The sequence below is a fragment of the Podarcis gaigeae genome, assembly GCF_964106915.1.
Source record: "Podarcis gaigeae genome assembly, chromosome: 12".
Lineage (NCBI taxonomy): Eukaryota > Metazoa > Chordata > Lepidosauria > Squamata > Lacertidae > Podarcis > Podarcis gaigeae.
Window position 1 is genome coordinate 61,922,022 of NC_139688.1, and position 18,450 is coordinate 61,940,471.

General features: G+C 41.6%; 1 protein-coding gene across 3 annotated transcripts in view; it reads right to left on the reverse strand.

The window, feature by feature from the left end:
• Positions 1-18,450, reverse strand: part of ADCY1 (adenylate cyclase 1) — a 392,554-nt gene that overhangs the window by 293,364 nt on the left and 80,740 nt on the right. For all 3 annotated transcript variants that reach the window (XR_014557036.1, XR_014557037.1, XM_083706262.1), the window contains exon 2: positions 6,872-7,021. Coding sequence is in view for 1 of the 3 variants with exons in the window: in XM_083706262.1 (XP_083562388.1) it covers positions 6,872-7,021 (150 nt within the window). In the remaining 2 variants the exon portion in view is untranslated. The remainder of the gene's footprint in view (positions 1-6,871; positions 7,022-18,450) is intronic.

Below are 18,450 nucleotides of genomic sequence, written 5' to 3' on the forward strand. Positions count from 1 at the left end.
AGAATCGGGACAAAATCAATCACAATCTCTCCCTTAGGATGATCTGCTGGTTGAATAATGTCTGAACAAGCTTCAGGAAATGTCAGAAAAATTGCCCTTCCCATGGAATAATGAAAGCTGAATCCTAGGCATGGTGGCACACCATATGGTCTCCGACTCACTCAGCTGCTGTCACAGCAATCAGATTGTTGCATGGACATGCATGGAGAGGCCTGACAAATGCACTTAGCTGGCAGGCTGGGTTTGCTATCCTGCATAGCTATGTCTCCTTGAGCTTTGTACAGAACTGTAGCCAGTGGGCACAATTCTGCAACTGTGTTCAATATCCACGTGTGCTTGTTTACCTAGCTATCATACTACCAACTTTACTCTATGCTTGTGCAAAATGGACCACTTATAAGCACCATCTCCAACTCCTTGAAAGATTCCATCAACAGTGTTTCCAAAAAGTTAACATATTACTTTGGAAGACAAGTGAACTAATGTCAGTGTACTGGAAGAAACAAAGATTGCTAGTGTTGAAGCAATGATTCTTCAACTTTGTTGGACTGATCATGTGATTATCATCTTCCAAAGCAACTACTCTATTCCAAACTTAAATACTGGTGGACAAGAAAAGAGGTTTAAAACTCTCTCAAGGCAAATCTTTAAAAATGTAGTATAACCACTGATAACTGGGAAACATTGGCCTGTGTCAAGGTGGTGTTCCCTCTTCACAGTAACACTCCAGTACACTCAGCGTGATAGTTACAGTCTTTATTACATATATACTTAAAGAATAGTTACTGTTCAAAATCATGCATCTGAACCTGTCGAGTCAGATTTGGGGAGTGGCTTCTTTCAATTCTGGCGCAAACAAAGTAGGTGTGGAAACCTCACAAGACGTCTTTGATCTTTACGTTTCATTTCCCTCCTTGCCTGTGCTGATGTGAATGCTCCCCCCCCCCTTTCTGAGTCTAATTTCCTTCTCTTGGCTCTGGTGGGTTATAGGGCTCTTCATCATCTCTGACCCCCTGCTCCACCTGACCCCTGCTCCACCTGAATACTCTTGCCCCCTGTTCTGTTTCATGCATCATTTCCCTGTCTTCCTCTCCTGACAGTTCCTGCTCAGAACCCTCTCCTGATGAAGCAGCGTGTTCTGGCTCTTCCCTGACAGCCTGCGAGCGCTCCAGTTGGAGAACACACTTTACCCAAGGTTTCATGGACTATGAAGAAGCACAAACTCAGGAAGAAAGGGAGACATGAGCTAAGAGGAAGGCAGTTTGGCAAATCCTCACTGTGATCAACTCCCGCCCAGAAATCTATGTCTCCACTGTGGAAGGATGTGTGGATCCAGAATTGGCCTCCACCGTTACCTACGGGTAGACCATTAAGACTGTGTTCATGGAAGACAATCTTACTCAACTATGAGTGATTGCCAAAGAAGAAGAGGAGTGCATTTCCTTACATCTTTCACTCCCTCAATATTAACTACCAGCATTGAACCTCTGAATTATGTATTAGATTTTGAGTGGGGTGAACTGCTAAATAGTTTGGCCATTTCACAGGTGGCACAAGAGAGTTGCCACTGGGGATATCTAAGAAAAAATGGATGTTGTGTGTAGGGGCTTGAGGTTTTTGAATCTATTAGTTTGTATAAGCTACACATTTCTTGTGTTTCTGTTTCTGAAAGAATTTTAATTCTGCTTAGCATCTGTTAGACTGACACTTGACTAGGGCTAAAAATATACAAGGGTTCACAGCATCACGAAGTTAGTAATCCTATAATCACTGATGAAACCTCACTGCATGTAGCTATTGAGATGGTACCCTTGATTGATTGAGGGCTGGGGGGAAGTTGCCATGCAATCACAGTCACATAGGGAAGTCCCGTTCATCACCACTATGCAGAATCTAGTTACATATGATCACAGCTTTCTGTCTCTCATGGAGTTTAAATGCTTTGTATGCCTGATAAGAATATCCTTTATAACAAAATCTATGTACACCTGGACACTACATATATCTGCTTTCCCTGCTCTCCCTCTTTTGTCTATTCATGGTTCCCTGACATCCACAGGGGTGCCCACTTTGTATTCCCCATGTGGCAGTGGGTGAGGGAGCTGGCCAGCCCAGGCACTGGTGTGCCCACATCACTAGATGTTGCCCGTGCCATAGCCTGGCCTGTTCCCAGAGAGAACTTTCTCTGGGCAGCCCAGGATGCTAGACAGCAGCAAGGAGGGTCAGGGGGATTTTCATTGCACCACTCTCCCTATGATGTGCTCATCACTGCTCTACATGGAAGTTAACTTCTGGGAAGAAAACATATGTTAATGGTGCTGTGAAATTTTTGCCTTCCTCATAAAGGTAAAGGTAAAGGTACCCCTGCCCGTACGGGCCAGTCTTGACAGACTCTGGGGTTGTGCGCCCATCTCACTCAAGAGGCCAGGGGCCAGCGCTGTCCGGAGACACTTCCGGGTCACGTGGCCAGCGTGGCATCGCTGCTCTGGCGAGCCAGAGCCGCACACGGAAACGCCGTTTACCTTCCCACTGGTAAGCGGTCCCTATTTATCTACTTGCACCCGGAGGTGCTTTCGAACTGCTAGGTTGGCAGGCGCTGGGACCAAGCAGCGGGAGCGCACCCCGCCGCAGGGATTCGAACCGCCGACCTTTCGATCGGCAAGTCCTAGGCGCTGAGGCTTTAACCCACAGCGCACCTGCGTCCCTCATACACCTTAATAAATGCGTCAAAAAAACACACTAGAGTTAATGGGTTTGGGGGAGACGTTCAGAGAGGTATAAACAGAATTTACTCTGAACAGCAAGCAAAACTGATTATAAATAATGATATAACAGAAAATTGTAAAATAATGAAGGGAATGAGGCAGGGATGCCCACTGTCCCCATTACTATTTATACTGGTCTTGGAAACCCTGACAAAGAAAATGAGAGCAGAGGGTATAAGGGTAGGAAATAAATCTTTTAAACTAAAAGCATTTGCGGATGATCTTATAATAACAACAGAAAGTCCAAAGGAAAGTTTGCCAACTCCAGACTATGGCATTTGGTCAGGTGGCAGGTTTCAAACTCAACAAAAATAAAACCAACTTGTTGGTGAAAAATATGGTAGAACAAGATAAAAATGAGCTACAAAGAGTTACTGGTATGGCAATAAGTAAAAAAGTCAAATATTTAGGAGTATGGATTACAGTGAAAAATATTAACTTGAAGCAGGGGGCGGAGCGCCCCCTGCATGACGCGGGAATCATCTCCCGATCACAACCCCTCCCCTCCTGGGAGGAGGAAAGGCTTTATTTAAAGACATGCTGGCCACATGATCTGGAAGCTGTACACCGGCTGCCTCGGCCAATAAAGCGAGATGAGTGCCGCAACCCCAGAGTCGGCCACAACTGGACCTAATGGTCAGAGGTCCCTTTACCTTTTTTTACCTAACGACATAAATAAATAAAAAGAAATCCGGAGATCTGGGGCAGAATGAATCTATCATTCTGGGGGAGGATCTCTATGATAAAAATGAACGTGCTACCAAGGATGTTGTTTTTGTTTCAATCAGTTCCAGTGATCAGTGGGGCGGGTCTCTTCAAAGATTGGCAAAGAGACATTTCAAAGTTTATTTGGTGGGGGGGATGGACCTAGAATTAAACAGAAATTACTAACAGAAATTAAAGATAGGGGTGGCTTCTCACTACCAGATCTAATACTATATTACGAGGCATCCTGCCTCTGCTGGATCAGGGAATGGATACTTTTACAAAACACAGATATGCTAGATTTAGAGGGTTTCAACAACAGATTCGGTTGGCACACGTACTTATGGCACAAAAAAGCCAAAGTACACAGAGGGTTCCTGAATCATGTGTTATTATTATTATTATACATGGTATGGAATAAATATAAGAATTTGCTAGAACAAAAAAGGCCCTGGTGGCTATCACCGCTTGAGGCAATTTCAGTAAAGAAAATGAACATGAGCAAAGACTGGGCAACTTATAAAGGACTTCTTAAGGAAGAGGACCAGTTAAAATGGGGGGGGGGGGTAAGAAACTGTTTAACTGACTGGTTACAATATCACCAGTTGAATAATATATTCAAAGCAGATTTTTTAAAAAGACTTCCCCACTAAGTTATCGAGATTTGAGGAGTTAATACCAAGTAAGGAGGAACTACTTTCCAAAATGTATAGGATCTTGCTAGATTGGTTGGTGAAAGACAAAGAAGTAAAATCAGTGATGATTCAATGGGCCAAAGATTTCGGGTATAACATTCAAAGGTCAGCCTGGGAAAAACTCTGGAGAGAGGACTTAAATTTTACTGAATGTTACACTTTGAAAGAAAACTACATGAAGATGCTCTATTGCTGGTACTTGACACCCAGTAAGCTAGCGAAAATGTACAGAACCAGCTCCAACTTGTGTTGGAAATGAAAAGAAATAGAAGGAACTATGTATCATATGTGGTGAAAATGCAAAAAGATAAAGGAATTTTGGAAAATGATCTACAACAAGCTAAAAAAAATGTTTAAATTAAACTTTCCCAAATAACCGGAAGCCTTTCACCTCGAGATCATAGGTGTAGAGATACCAAAAGACTTAAGGAGATTATTCATGTATGCAACCGCAGTAGTGAAAATGTTGTTAGCCCAAGGTTGGAAAGGACAAAACTGACAAAAATGAAATGGCATACGAAATTATTTAAGTACACTGAAATGGCAAGATTAACAGGGAAAATTAGATTAAAAATTCAATAGAGAATGGGATAAATATGTAGATATTTATATAGATAAATATGTAGATATTTATATAGATAAATATGTAAAAGATCACTGTAAGCATGTAAAATCTTTGGTGGGCTTTGAATGACTTCTGCACTGTGAAATAACTCTTAGAAGCATTGGATAATTGTAAAATAGATGCTGTTCAATACGCAGTTGATATAGTTACACAGAGAACCCAGGTTGGGGAGGAGGGAAGCCGCAATATGGGAAAACCGTCTTTTCTTTCTTTCTTTCTTTCTTTCTTTCTTTCTTTCTTTCTTTCTTTCTTTCTTTCTTTCTTTTTCTTCTTCCCCCCCCCCCATGTATACTACTAATGGAGAACTATAACTGTGATTCACTGTATAAAATCAATAAAGATCAAATATTAAAAAATAAAATAAATGCATTAAATTGTCAATGCTTTCATTGCGGGTAGCAGAGGCACCAGGCAGGATTAATAGTCTACTGGGGATCTTGCACAATGGCTGATGATCAGATCCCCACACAATGCCATGTCAAACTCTGGTAAGATTTAACCAAGAGCAGTTGTCACCCATTTTTAACCCACACCTGCCTCTATTGCTTCTGAACTATATTACCCCTGTTACCAGAATTTATGGAAAGGTTGGGGGGGTTGCCACTCCAGCGGTCATCATACACACACACACACCATGACTACCAAAATCAACAAATCACTCCTGCAGATGTTCCCACAAAGCACTTCATCACAAAGTCCCCTCCCCCATCTCTATTCAAAGGGCCTCCGCTACACATTATCAAATGTAACAATTCACTGATAAATGTATCTATGTGATGGCTCAATGGGAAAACTTTACAAAGTCATATAAAATTGCTCCAGGATAGGATTTTCGATGTTCCAACTTTGTTCTGTTCAGGAAGGAAACGGCTACGAAGGGGGGAGCCTGGGACGTGGGCAGGGTCAGCCATAATCCCTGAAGCCTGAGACCACGTACTCAGCAACTCCTCTCCTAGATGTTAATTGCTGGCATCCTGGCCCCAGAATGTCAGACAAGTGGCCATCTCAAAGACAATGGTGAACCCAGCCAAAATGGGTTGGGAACTCAGTCAGAACAAAAGAGTGTACTTAACATGACCGGGAGAACAGGAGCATGTACACACCTTTTGTTTTACTTAATGGGCGTGAGGTGGAGATCAAGGAAAAGATGGGGGCAAACCTGTTGCTCAGGTTTCTGCTGGAAACCCCTTCCAGATTGTGACATAACTATGATGTATTTGTGATATATGCATGATGCTTCACCTAGGGGATTGTGGGTAAAAGGTGGGAACTTATAAAAGAAGGAGCCACCCTTTCCATGTGGTGGGTGGAAGTCCTGTTGCAGTCTTCTGAATAAAGATCAGACCTACTGGCTGTTGTTTTGCTCCTCTATTCTTGGCTGGTGTCTTTGTTTGGCAATCCAAGTGAGCCCAGGGATTTTCCTATAACACCCCTAACAACACCCCTCTCTCCACGTGGTGTGGAGTCTTTGCCTAAATTTCAAGCTGCAAATGGCTAAGGAGTAAGTGGACTATTAACAGGTCCACTAACAGATAATCTAAAGTTATCTGTCTGCAGCTTTACCTGAACAATCTTGTTTGCAAATTAACCAGCTTCAAGACTATTCATTCATAATAGCGTCCACTGAGAAAACTGCTTACTGGATTTAAATTAGTTTCAGTACACCAGTGTAGTTTGGTCCCTGAAAGTATTCTCCCCACCAATATACACACACAAATACACACACACACACACACACACACACACACACCAATGCTAGTAAAGAGAAGGCAAGAAGAAGCATGACTCTGAAATCCAATTTACAAATTAAAATATAATTTGCATTTTGGGTTAAGTGTTATCTTACTTGAGGCCAACAGAAGATTCTCCCATTTCTCTGCTTTATCTGGAGCTTATGCTAAATATGCCTGCTGTGTTTTCATTGTTGATAACAAAGAGTGGAGCAACTGTGCTCTGCAAATGAAAATACACTTCGCAATTAGATGCTTTTCCTTACAGATCAGACTCTTGTCCTACAGGATATATGCCAATGTGATGCCAAAGAAAGACAAGGGGGGAAACAAAAACACATTTCAACTGACCTGTTTTTCATTTTCATCCTCCAGCTTCAGCCTGTCCTCTATGCAGTTCCTGGCCTGAAGGAATGCCTTTCTTTGTGCCCTCTCTGTCAAAATCCTCACAAAGACCCCATACAAATTTACACTGACAAAAAGGATAGCATTGGCCACAAGCTGTAAGAGAAAAGAAGGGGACAAAAGAGATATATTATAATTCAGACACTCTCACATATCACTATCAATCACCATTCTGACTATAATCCAGTTTATTTTCACAGTATTATTTTGCGGTAAATCTGATTTGCTGCTGGGTCAGATCACTGCTCCATCCAGTTCACTTTTGTCTTCCTCAACTGACGGCACTTTGTCAGGTTCCCAGGAGTTTCCCCAGCCATTGCTAGCCCTTTTTACTGGAGATTCCAGTGATTGCATGTGGGCAGTGGCAGAGCATGCTTTAACCGTACCCAAGGTGCAGGGGGCAAAAGGAGCCCACCATGTGCCAGCCCAGCCCCTGCCACTGAAGGGACACCACACACCAGCCCCAAGCTGATCCCAGTGTCACGAAATGGCTTGGGGGCTGGGGTTGTGTGAGGAGGCTGAGATCAAAAGGCGCATGGAATCCTTCTCACACCTCTCCCCCCAGGCCACTTGGAGAGTCTGGGATCTGCGTTTTTACATTGTGCATTTTTCATAGTGTCATCCCTCCCCCGTCGCCACCACCAAGAATGTATCAGGCTGCAACTTAACTGACTGCGGATGAAGTGGTTTGGCACACACATTGGGTGAGCATTCTAATTTCTGGGCTTACTGAAAATGACATCAGAGTGAAGCCAGCAGTGGAGATTCCTATGACTTGCATCAGATAGGGGGATCGCCACCTCTAGGAGCATTGAGATCCAAGCCCCCCATCTGGGCAAATGGACAGAAGCAACTCCACCATGGATCCCTTTAACAGGATACCCTATTTCTGGAGGGGAAAGTGAGAGTACAACCCCCCTCCAACCAACGCTAAGGTTACCCAAAGCCTAAACTGCCAAAGTTGTGACAATTGCTACAAGGTAGGCAAAACGCCCAGCTCATAGCCAATTTGCTTGATAGGCAAATTCCTACCCGGCCCCGAAAATATGGTGAGCACTGCAGCCCTAGAAAGGTCAATTCAATGAGTAAATGCAAAATTACAGGAGTGGGTGGGTGGGTTGATCCAACGAAGAAGAGCTGGGTGTCAAAGGCTGGTGTGGGCTGCTTTAAATCCCCTGGGAGCAGATTTGAGGGAAGCCTGATTACTTCCTCTACCCCCCCCCCCAACCTTTGTGCCAGCCTGACATTGGCCAATTTGGCATGCTGCGCAGAGCAGGATTTCAAGCCAGGAGCGCAAGCCAAAGCTCACACTCTGGCGGGATCAGACCCTGCCACACAGCTCTACATCATTGGGAGGGGGGCACTGTCTGTCCCGCAAACCAGCCGCACCCCTAAAAGGGGGTAAGCAGACCTCTAGAGACAGATAAGCAGAGAAATGTAGTAGAGTGGACGCCACAACTGTATGTGTGTCTGCAAATAACAAAAATATTTTCTAAAAAGATACACCTCAAAGAAGCTGACATCAAAGGGAATTTTTCCCCACATAGCTTTCAAATCTGAATAAAGAGCTTTAACAAGAAACCTGTATTATACCTCATATTTTATCATAATTAAAATCCAAATCCAAAGCGGATTTTTATGTGGGGAGCAGATAGGCACTTCACTTCTCAACTGCATTGCTTTTTCTATTCCTTTCATGACATGCTCTATAGAGAGTTTATAATCTCCTCTGGCTTTATCCCAGTTAGCATAATGAGCTAATTCCTTCAGATGCATTACCTGAGGAGTGCAGCATAAGGAGCTATTTGCTATTGCAGGCTATAATTAGAGTGCATTATACTCTGGAAAATGTTGTTTTGAAATACATAAATAAATTCCAGAATATGAGACTAAAATTAGTTCTGGTTTCTAAACAACCTTCCAGTCCTGCACTTGAATATGATGCAGCTGCTGAAGCTGCACATTAATAAGTATATTGGGCTCTTGGGGTCAATGCAAGGAGATTTTACCAGGAGAGCCATGGCAGGATTTGCATGGCAGCAAAGAGATTTCAGCAGAGGGGACACAGCTTACTCCTGAACCCAAAAACAGAAATGGACAGAAGCCGTGTCCAAGAACTTTTGCTGTACTGTAGTTAAAATATGATACTTCACAATAAAGAGAAATATAGGACTAGGTTCAGTTATTTCTAAACACAGCCTGAATGACAGTATTATTTTCAATTAAATCTAATTGCAGTCTGCTTAAGGCATGTATAAGCTACTCCCTTCCATTTGGGGCCAGATGGAGCTCATGAGAACCAGAACAGAAACATGCAAGTTGACACCCGGGCACTAGTTGGGTGCCCATGGGGTGGCCGTGGTCTGGGTTCGAGGATGAGGCAGCCCTCATCTACAGGGACAATCCTCTCATGAGTTAATTGGGCCATGGAAGGGCAATGATAATATGATACTGTGATTCAAGGAACAGAGGAAGGGATTCAATGCTAACATCACCCATTCTGAGGAGAGGAGTGGGGGGAGTGCAAGTTTCTAAAGTTTCACTATGACCAAAGCATTTAGGGTCACAGCCATTTCGTTTTCCTATTCTATGGTGAGGCAAGGCATGGTTTGGGCCGTGCCTTGCCTGCACAGAGCTCGGATGTTGCTTCAGCAAGAAATAACCTGAAACCTGAAATAATAATAATATTCTTTTTTTGTACCCCACCCATCTGACTGAGTTGCCCCAGCCACTCTGGGCAGCTTCCAACATATATAACAACATTATTTCTTAAAAAGCTTCCTTATACAGGGCTGCCTTCAGATGTCTAGCAGCAACATCCTATTTGTTAATCAGTGTTGTCCCCCCAACTGGAAGATGCTGCTTTAGTTGAAGGGGTCCAGCCCTCTCCTGTAGTCTCCAATGGCAATGGGACAAGGGCTCCTCTGGCCTCACTTCTGCTACGAGGTCCTTGGGCTCGAGGGGTGCAAACCAGGCAGGCTTCTGCAGTAGCTGCACTTCCAGGGCTGACTATGGGAGCCGTTTCTAAAGGCCAGAAACACATTCCCACAACTGACACCCCCTCCCCCCAAAAAAGCTCACACAACTGTCATATTAAGCCTGCTAATAAGTTCATGGATGCAGTTAACACAGTACTTCCCAACAATATGAAGCCAATTCCATAAGGAAGCCAAAGCAATTTGCAGAAAATATGGGTGGTGTCTAATATTCTTTTTTTGTGATGTCAGGCGTATAGGGTTGTCTATGCTGCCAAACTTGGCTCCTATCCACCTTGGCCCTCAAACACTCCACTGCCTTCCTGGCCTCTGAAAAAGGCCCAGGACCATCTTGCTCAGGCATCCAGGCAAGCTAGTCAGGCAAATGCCTGCACCACTGCCACAGTTTCCAACAGGGGCTAAAAAGTATTTTTTTAATGTGGATTTTTTTGAAAAAGCTTCTTAAAAGATCAACCCATCCTAGCTGCCCTGGCAAACCACAGTGATGGCACAGGCCTTCTCCTGGCCTTCTCCCTCAGCAGGCTTGGCTCTGAAGAAGAACCCTTGATGGGCTTTCCCCAGAGACCAGGTGTTGAGGCTGCAGAAAAGCAATGAAATGTGCTTGGGGGGTGTTTTATAAGAGATGGGACAGAGAGAGAGCAAGAGGATGGGGGGATGGTAGGAGAAGAAGAGCAGGGTGGTAGCCTTGCTACTGTAGAGAGCAGAGGGTTGTGGGGCGGAGCAGCAGCAGGGGCCCACATTTGAACTGTGCCAGGGGCCCCTGATGTCTGGCTCAGCACTGCTGCCAGTGCTCAGAGTGGTATACAACAATAACATACCATATTTTTTGCTCTATAAGACTCAATTTTTCCCTCCTAAAAAGCAAGGGGAAATGTGTGTGTGTCTTATGGAGCGAATGCCGGCTGCGCAGATATCCCAGGAGCCAGAACAGCAAGAGGGATTGCTGCTTTCACTGCGTAGCAATCCCTCTTGCTGTTCTGGCTTCTGAGATTCAGAATATTTTTTTTCTAGTTTTCCTCCTCCAAAAACTAGGTGTGTCTTGTGGTCTGGTGCGTCTTATAGAGCGAAAAATACGGTGAATATAGCAATACAACAATTGGTAGATGCAACAATGGAATTTTAAAATTCTCCTTTCATTTTCATTTCAACAGAGATCAAAGTTTAAGCACACTGATTATTTCTATAATTCTGTTCAGGTTTTATGGGGATTACACAATTATATGTTCATTTCCACTTCTGTATGCATTATGCACTCTGACCTTTTAGCAACTACAAAGCCATAAATACAGCAAGCTGTTTTTTCTGTATTCAAGCATAAAAGGTAGATGAAGATATCTGAAGGGATCACAAATGACAACTTGAAACCATGTTTTATTGCCTTCAGATCCAGTACATTTTAACTTCTCACTTGCTTAGCTTTGTTATTAATCTGATGAATAATGGCTATTTTTCTTAAAATCTGAAACACTGTGTCATGCAGTGTAGAAATGAAACACTTTGGCAGGGCAGGGGCAGGGGCAGGGCAGCTTTGCTTCACGACCCCCTCCAGTCAGCCACCTTCCAGCCTTCCATGGATGAGTCTCATCCCAGCAGTTTCAGCAATGCCTGCTAGGTCATATCTGCCACACAGTCACAGTAATAGAATCAGAGAATCATAGAGCTGGAGGGGTCCCAAGGGTCATCTAGCCCAGCCCATTGCAATGCAGGACTCTCGACTAAAGGATGGAGTAGCTCCCTTGATGAATAAAGGTTGCAGAGTTTGGTACTTTTTAGTTTAGAGTAAAGGCAAGGAAGAGGCAAGTTTATAAAATTATGCCTGACATGGAGAAAGTGGAGGGAGTTTTTCTTTTCTCATAATACTAGAAGTCGTGGACATTTAATGGAGCTGAATGTTGGAGGATTCAGGGCAAAAGATCAAAGAAAGTACTAATGTTGATCTTTCCCCCACAGGAGGCAGCCATGGTCACCAGCAGAGATGCTTTTACAAGTGGATCAGGCAGATCCAGGGAGGAGAGAGCCACTGCAGGCTGCTGGCCAGGATGGCTCTGCTCTGCCTCTCAAGTCAGACACAGGAAATCACAGGAGGGGGGAGGCACTTGTGCTTGGATTCTGAGTTGTAATTTTAAGTGCTTTTAAATTGTTTTACTGTTGTGGTAATACTGTGTTTAAATATTAACGTTGTGTTTTAATCACTGTCATCTGCCCTGGGACCTTAGAGTGAAGGGCAGGTGTTAAATTGCAATTTTCATCATCTGTTTGTCTATTGTGAGAACAGGATGCTGTTCTAGATGAGCCTCTGGCCTGATGCAGCAGCCTCTACACGTGTACCCCATATAGGGGTTCCCACTCCCTTAAAAAATTACATTTCAGTATAGATTTTAGTAAAAAGTGAGGAAATACCAGCTGTGTTCGGCTTTCCAGGGTCCAGAAGCACAAACACCTTCCTTGATATTCTGGCAGCATCTGCTGTTTAGTTGGTCTGAGAATTATTTCTCTTGGGAAGCTCAAATGCTGGCTCAGCCAAACCATAACTGCTGGCTCAGCTGTCAGGCTTGCCCTTCTTTTTTGTGAGTCAGGCAGATTCTCCGTATTTTAATTAATGAATGTTTAAAAGCACTGCAAACATTTATCTGTTCATTTGCTACCTTATTCTTCTAATAAAAGAATATTTCTTCAGTGCAAAATTCCTTCAGATATTGGGTGGGTGGAATTTCTTGGTGACATAACTGGGAGGAGGGATGCCTTAGCATAATGCACTTCTAGTTCAAATTGCGGAATAATTTTGTTCTGTTTTTCCACACCTCAACCTTACATGGGAGAAGTACATTTTGAATAAACTAGGTGATGGCATATCCAGGTCAGCTTCACTGCTCTGAATGTTTAATGGATCTTCACCCTACTTTTTATATTTGCTGGCACATAGCCTTCAAGACTTAGGAGTGCAGTTTAGTGGTTGCTCTTGTCTCTCTGCTCATAACAAGCTCTTTCTTGTACCGACTGCTTGCCACCTTAACTGCTTTCATTTCATTTCATTTCACTGCTAATTTGTATACCGCCATTCCTTACAGAAGGTGGCTACAAGCTTAAGAAACAACAAGATCTGCAACCCAAGAACACACTTCTTATAACAATCTGATCCAATACAAACAAGTCATAATAAAAATATGAATTTAAAATAAACAAATTGTTTATAATAAAAACAAAAAAAATTCCTTCCAGTAGCACCTTAAAGACCAACTAAGTTGGTTCTTGGTATGAGCTTTCGTGTGCATGCACACTTCTTCTTGGTATCTGAAGAAGTGTGCATGCACACGAAAGCTCATACCAAGAACTAACTTAGTTGGTCTTTAAGGTGCTACTGGAAGGATTTTGTTTTGTTTTGACTATGGCAGACCAACACGGCTACCTATCTGTAACTGGATTTATAATAAAAGTAATAGACTATTGGGGGGGTTATTGTTTTGTGCATTATACTGGAAACTGCACTGTGATCCTCAGATGAAGAGTGGTATATAAATTTAATGAGAGAGAAAGAATAACTTTATTGTGTACTATTCTATCAGCAAATAATAAACAGAAAATAACTCTCAAAAATTACAATAAATCATTACTAAACTATAATCAACAAAAGTAGCAGCAAGTCACAATTCATAGAGCCCCACAATATATATATATATAAACTGTGCAATGCCGCTTCTCAGCTGGGCTGGGCCGAGCATGTGGGAGGCAAGGCTCTTCTGCGCTCCTTTGCACTTCCCAACCAATGGCAGAATTCCCCACTGAACATACATTTTCATCTCTCATGGATGTACACACTACGCAACCATAGTTTCAAACAGTGAACAACTTTTGCCATGTAGTTGCTTAAATAGTTGTTTGGATGAGGATTTTGGCAAAATGAAAATTGAAGTTTTTTCATCCCACTCACCCCCTCGCCTTAAATGGGAATCTTTGTCAAAAGCAGAGCCGAATGGAGAAGAAAGTGCTGGAGGTTTTCCCAGCAAACACTTCATAGGGATGGCTCTATTAAGGAGAGGGTTAGAATGACTTTTCCTACCAAGCAGCTAATGTGAGATTACCATTCTCCATCTAATTATGAGAGAGGTACCAGACAAGTAAATGGCATTATTCTGGAAATTAAAGAACTGGTGGTTGAAATAAAGAAAATGCTTAATCCAGTCGTAGGAAAGCTTGCCCCCACTGAGAGATTTCACCCATCCAAAAGAAGAAAAAGGTCCCTAGGGCTGACAGGGATGATGAATTTGATTAAATTTGATTAACTTAAAATTGTTGTTGAGTATGGGTGTGAATCCTGCTGAGCTAGTTCCAGATATAATCTCCTTTAAAAAAAATAAATTAAAGTTTTAAAGGTTACAGAAAGAAAAAAGAGAAAACACCAAATTACACAAAAACAAGACAACATATCACAATAAGGAAAAATAAAAAAATAAAAAAGAAGAAAAAACAGAAAATAGAAACAATTAAAAAAAACAACACAGCGAACCTTCCCATAACCTATCTTTCATTTGCTTCTTTCCTTGACCTCCTCACACCTCCCTTTTTTGTATTCTAGTTCAATTAGCTATTTCAGCAAATCTTTTCCATCTTTCTCAGTTTTTGTCCTATAATTTATCTTTATATAATGTAACTTTACTTTCCCTCCTTTCACCAATTAACAGTCTATTTTTTCTTAATCCTTTATAACATTTCTGCTAAAACCACATAACTTCATTCCAACATCCTTCTAACATTCCTTAATTTTACAATGTTTCTGTAAATAAACTTTAAATTTCTTCCAATCTTCTTCCACTGACTCTTCTCCCTGGTCTCGGATTCTGCCAGTCATTTCCGCCAGTTCCATGTAGTCCATCACCTTCATCTGCCATTCTTCCCGGGTGGGTGATCTTGTGTCTTCCAGTACTTTGCAATAAGTATTCTTGTTGCTGTTGTAGCATACATAAAGAAAGTTCTATCCTTTGGCACCAATTGGCCGACCATGCCCAGGAGAAAGGCCTCTGGTTTCTTCAGAAAGGTATATTTAAATACCTTTTTCATTTCATTAGAGATCATCTCCCAGAAAGTCTTAATCCTTGGGCATGTCCACCAAAGGTGAAAGAATTTACCTTCAGTCTCTTTGCATTTCCAGCATTTATTATCGGGCAAGTGATAAATTTTTGCGAGCTTGACTGGTGTCATGTACCACCTATAAATCATTTTCATTATATTCTCTCTTAAGGCATTACATGCCGTGAACTTCATACCTGTGGTCTATAACTGTTCCCAGTCAGCCATCATAATGTTATGTCCAACATCTTGTGCCCATTTAATAAAAGCTGATTTCACCGTTTCATCCTGAGTGTTCCATTTCAACAGCAAGTTATACATTCTTGACAAGTTCTTAATTTTGGGATCTAACAGTTCTGTTTCCAATTTTGATTTTTCCAGCTGGAAGCCAATTTTTTTAATCCAAATTATATGCCTCCATTCTTTGGTAACAATGGAGCCAGTCTCGCACTTTATTTTTTAGTTTTTCAAAACTCTGCAGTTTTAATCTATCTCCCTCTTGTTCCAAAATTTCCCAATATTTCGGCCATTTGGCCTCCATATTGAGCTTTTTCTGGGCCTTTGCTTCCATTGGTGACAACCACCTTGGGGTTTTATTTTCAAGCAAGTCCTTATATCTTATCCAGACATTAAACAGTGCTTTTCTGACAATATGGTTTTTAAACACTTTATGTGCTTTGACCTTATCATACCACAAATATGCATGCCCCCCAAATACATTGTTAAAACCTTCTAGGTCCAGCACGTCAGTGTTTTCAAGAAGCAGCCATTCTCTCAGCCAGCAAAAAGCGGCTGATTCATAATTAGTTTAAGGTCTGGCAGGGCAAATCCACCTCTTTCTTTAGCATCAGTTAATATCTTAAATTTTATTCAAGGCTTCTTGCCCTGCCAGACAAATCTAGAAATATCTCTCTGCCACTTCTTGAAACAATCCATTTTATCCAAAATTTGCAATGTTTGAAACAAAAACAGCATCCTTGGCAATACATTCATTTTTATCACAGCAATTCGGCCTAGCAATAATAGCTTCAGGTTTGACCATATTTCTAAATCCTTTTTCACTTCCATCCAACATTTTTCATAGTTATCCTTAAATAGATTCACATTCTTGGCAGTCATATTAACCCCTAGGTATTTCACTTTCTTAACCAGTGTTAATCCTGTCTCCTTCTGAAACCTCTCTCTCTCAGTCGCTGTTAGATTTTTCTCTAAAACCTTAGTTTTCATCTTGTTCAACTTAAAACCAATTGGTCCCTTCTAATCATGTTTAAGAGAACCTCCAGGACCGATATGAAAAGAAATGGAGAGATTGGGCAACCTTGTCGTGTTCCTTTCTCTATCTTAAATTCTTCCGTCACTACATTATTCACAATTAGTTTAGCCTTTTGTTCTGAGTATATTGCACCTATACCATTTCCAAAACCTTGACCTACCCCCATCCCCTGTAAATTCTTCTTCATAAAACTCCAAGAAATATTGTCAAAGGCTTTCTCCGCGTCCACAAATATCAAAACTGCTTTGGTATTAATATTCACTTGTAGTTTTTCTAAGATGTTAATTATGTTCCTCGTATTGTCAGACAATTGTCTGCCAGGGAGGAAGCCCGCTTGATCTTTATGAATTTCTTCTACTAGTACCTTTTTTAGTCTTTTAACCAAAATATCTGCAAAAATTTTATAATCCACATTAAGCAAAGATATGGGGCGGTAGTTCTTAAGCTGTGTCTTCTCAGACTCTGTTTTCGATATAAGTGTAATATAAGCTTCCTTCCACGACTCTGGTGCCCTTTTCCCCTCCAGTATTTCATTACAGACTTCCTTTAAAGGTTGTACTAACCATTCTTTCAGGGATCTATAATATCTTGAAGTCGAACCATCTGGTCCTGGAGATTTGCCTAGTTGCATGTTCTGAATGGCCCCTTCTACCTCCTGCTCCGTTATTTTGTAATTCAACATTAGCTTATTTTCTTGAGAGATTTTTTGTAGACCATTTGTTTTCAAAAATCGATCAATGTCCATTTCTTTCTGCGTCTCCTGTGTATATAATTGTTTAAAGTACCTCTGGAAGCACTTTCTTATCTTCACTGAATTCTGTACATTCTTTCCTTCCACTTCCAAATTCGTAATAGTATTGAGTTTTTGTCTTTTTTTTCATTTGCCAAGCCAGCAGTTTTCCGCATTTATTTGCCGATTCAAATGTCTTTTGCCTCATCTGTTTAATTTTCCATTCTATTTCCTGGTTCATCATTTTCATATATTGTACTTGATATAACTTTATCTCTTTCAGGATCTCCTGCGACTTTGGTTTCACTCTCAGTTTCTTCTCTCCTTCCTTTATTTTCTCCAGAATCTTGTCTTTTTTCTCATTTTGAGCTCTCTTCTTAATTGCATTCTGTTGTATCAGAAATCCTCTCATAATCACTTTGCTTGCGTCCCAGATTACTCTTTTTTCAACAGTGGTGTTCATATTTATCTCAAAATAATCTCTCAATGTTTTTTGGGCCTTCTTAGTCACTTCTTCGTTCCTAAACAAAGTGTCATTCATCCTCCATCTAAAGGAACCAATTGGTGTTAAATTCATTTCCATCTTCACAGCATTGTGGTCGGAGCAGGTTTTAGGGCAGATTTCCACTTTTCTAATCTTCAGAGCCAGACCTCTAGTTACCCAAATTTGGTCAATTCTTGTCCATGTCATTTTGGCCTCCAAGAAGAAAGTTCCCTCTCTTCCCAGAGGGTTCTTCATTCTCCAGATGTCAACTAAATCCATATTGTCAGTCATATCGAAAAAAGGTTTTGGTAGTCTACCATCCTTAGTAACTACCTGTCTCTGTGCCTTGTCCATATTTGTAGACACTACTCCATTCATGTCCCCCATCAAAATCATATTGTAATCCATGTAGTCCATCAAAGTCTCATGTAACTTCTTAAAAAAATCCGATTTTCCCTCATTTGGTGCATAAATGCCTACTATCAAAAATTTCTCTCCTTGTGATTGGATTTCAATTGCAGCAAATCTTCCTTGGTCATCTTTAAATATAAATTTCGGTGATAGGCTCTCCTTTGCATAAAGTACTACTCCTCTTTTTTAAACTTTGTCTGATGAAATAAATTCATGGCCCAGTCTTTTATTGCTCAATACCTTCCTGTGTAGCCTTATCACATGTGTTTCTTGTAGACAAATCAAGTCCAATTGTTCTTTTTTTAATAAATGAAAGACTCTCTGCCTTTTTTCCGGGGAGTTCAGTCCATTCACATTCCAGCTTAATACTTGCAGTGCCATGATGTAGTTACTCTGATTTTCCTCCAACAGCGCCCAATGCTTGCCCTTGTTCTGTCGATGGTGTTGGTGTCACATTCACTGGACAGTCCAGTCCATAGGATAGTGTTGCTATGTTCACTATTCCTCTTTTTGGTGATCTTCTGTCCAATGCTTTTTGTTCTAGTCCTCTGTCTGGTGATCTTCTGT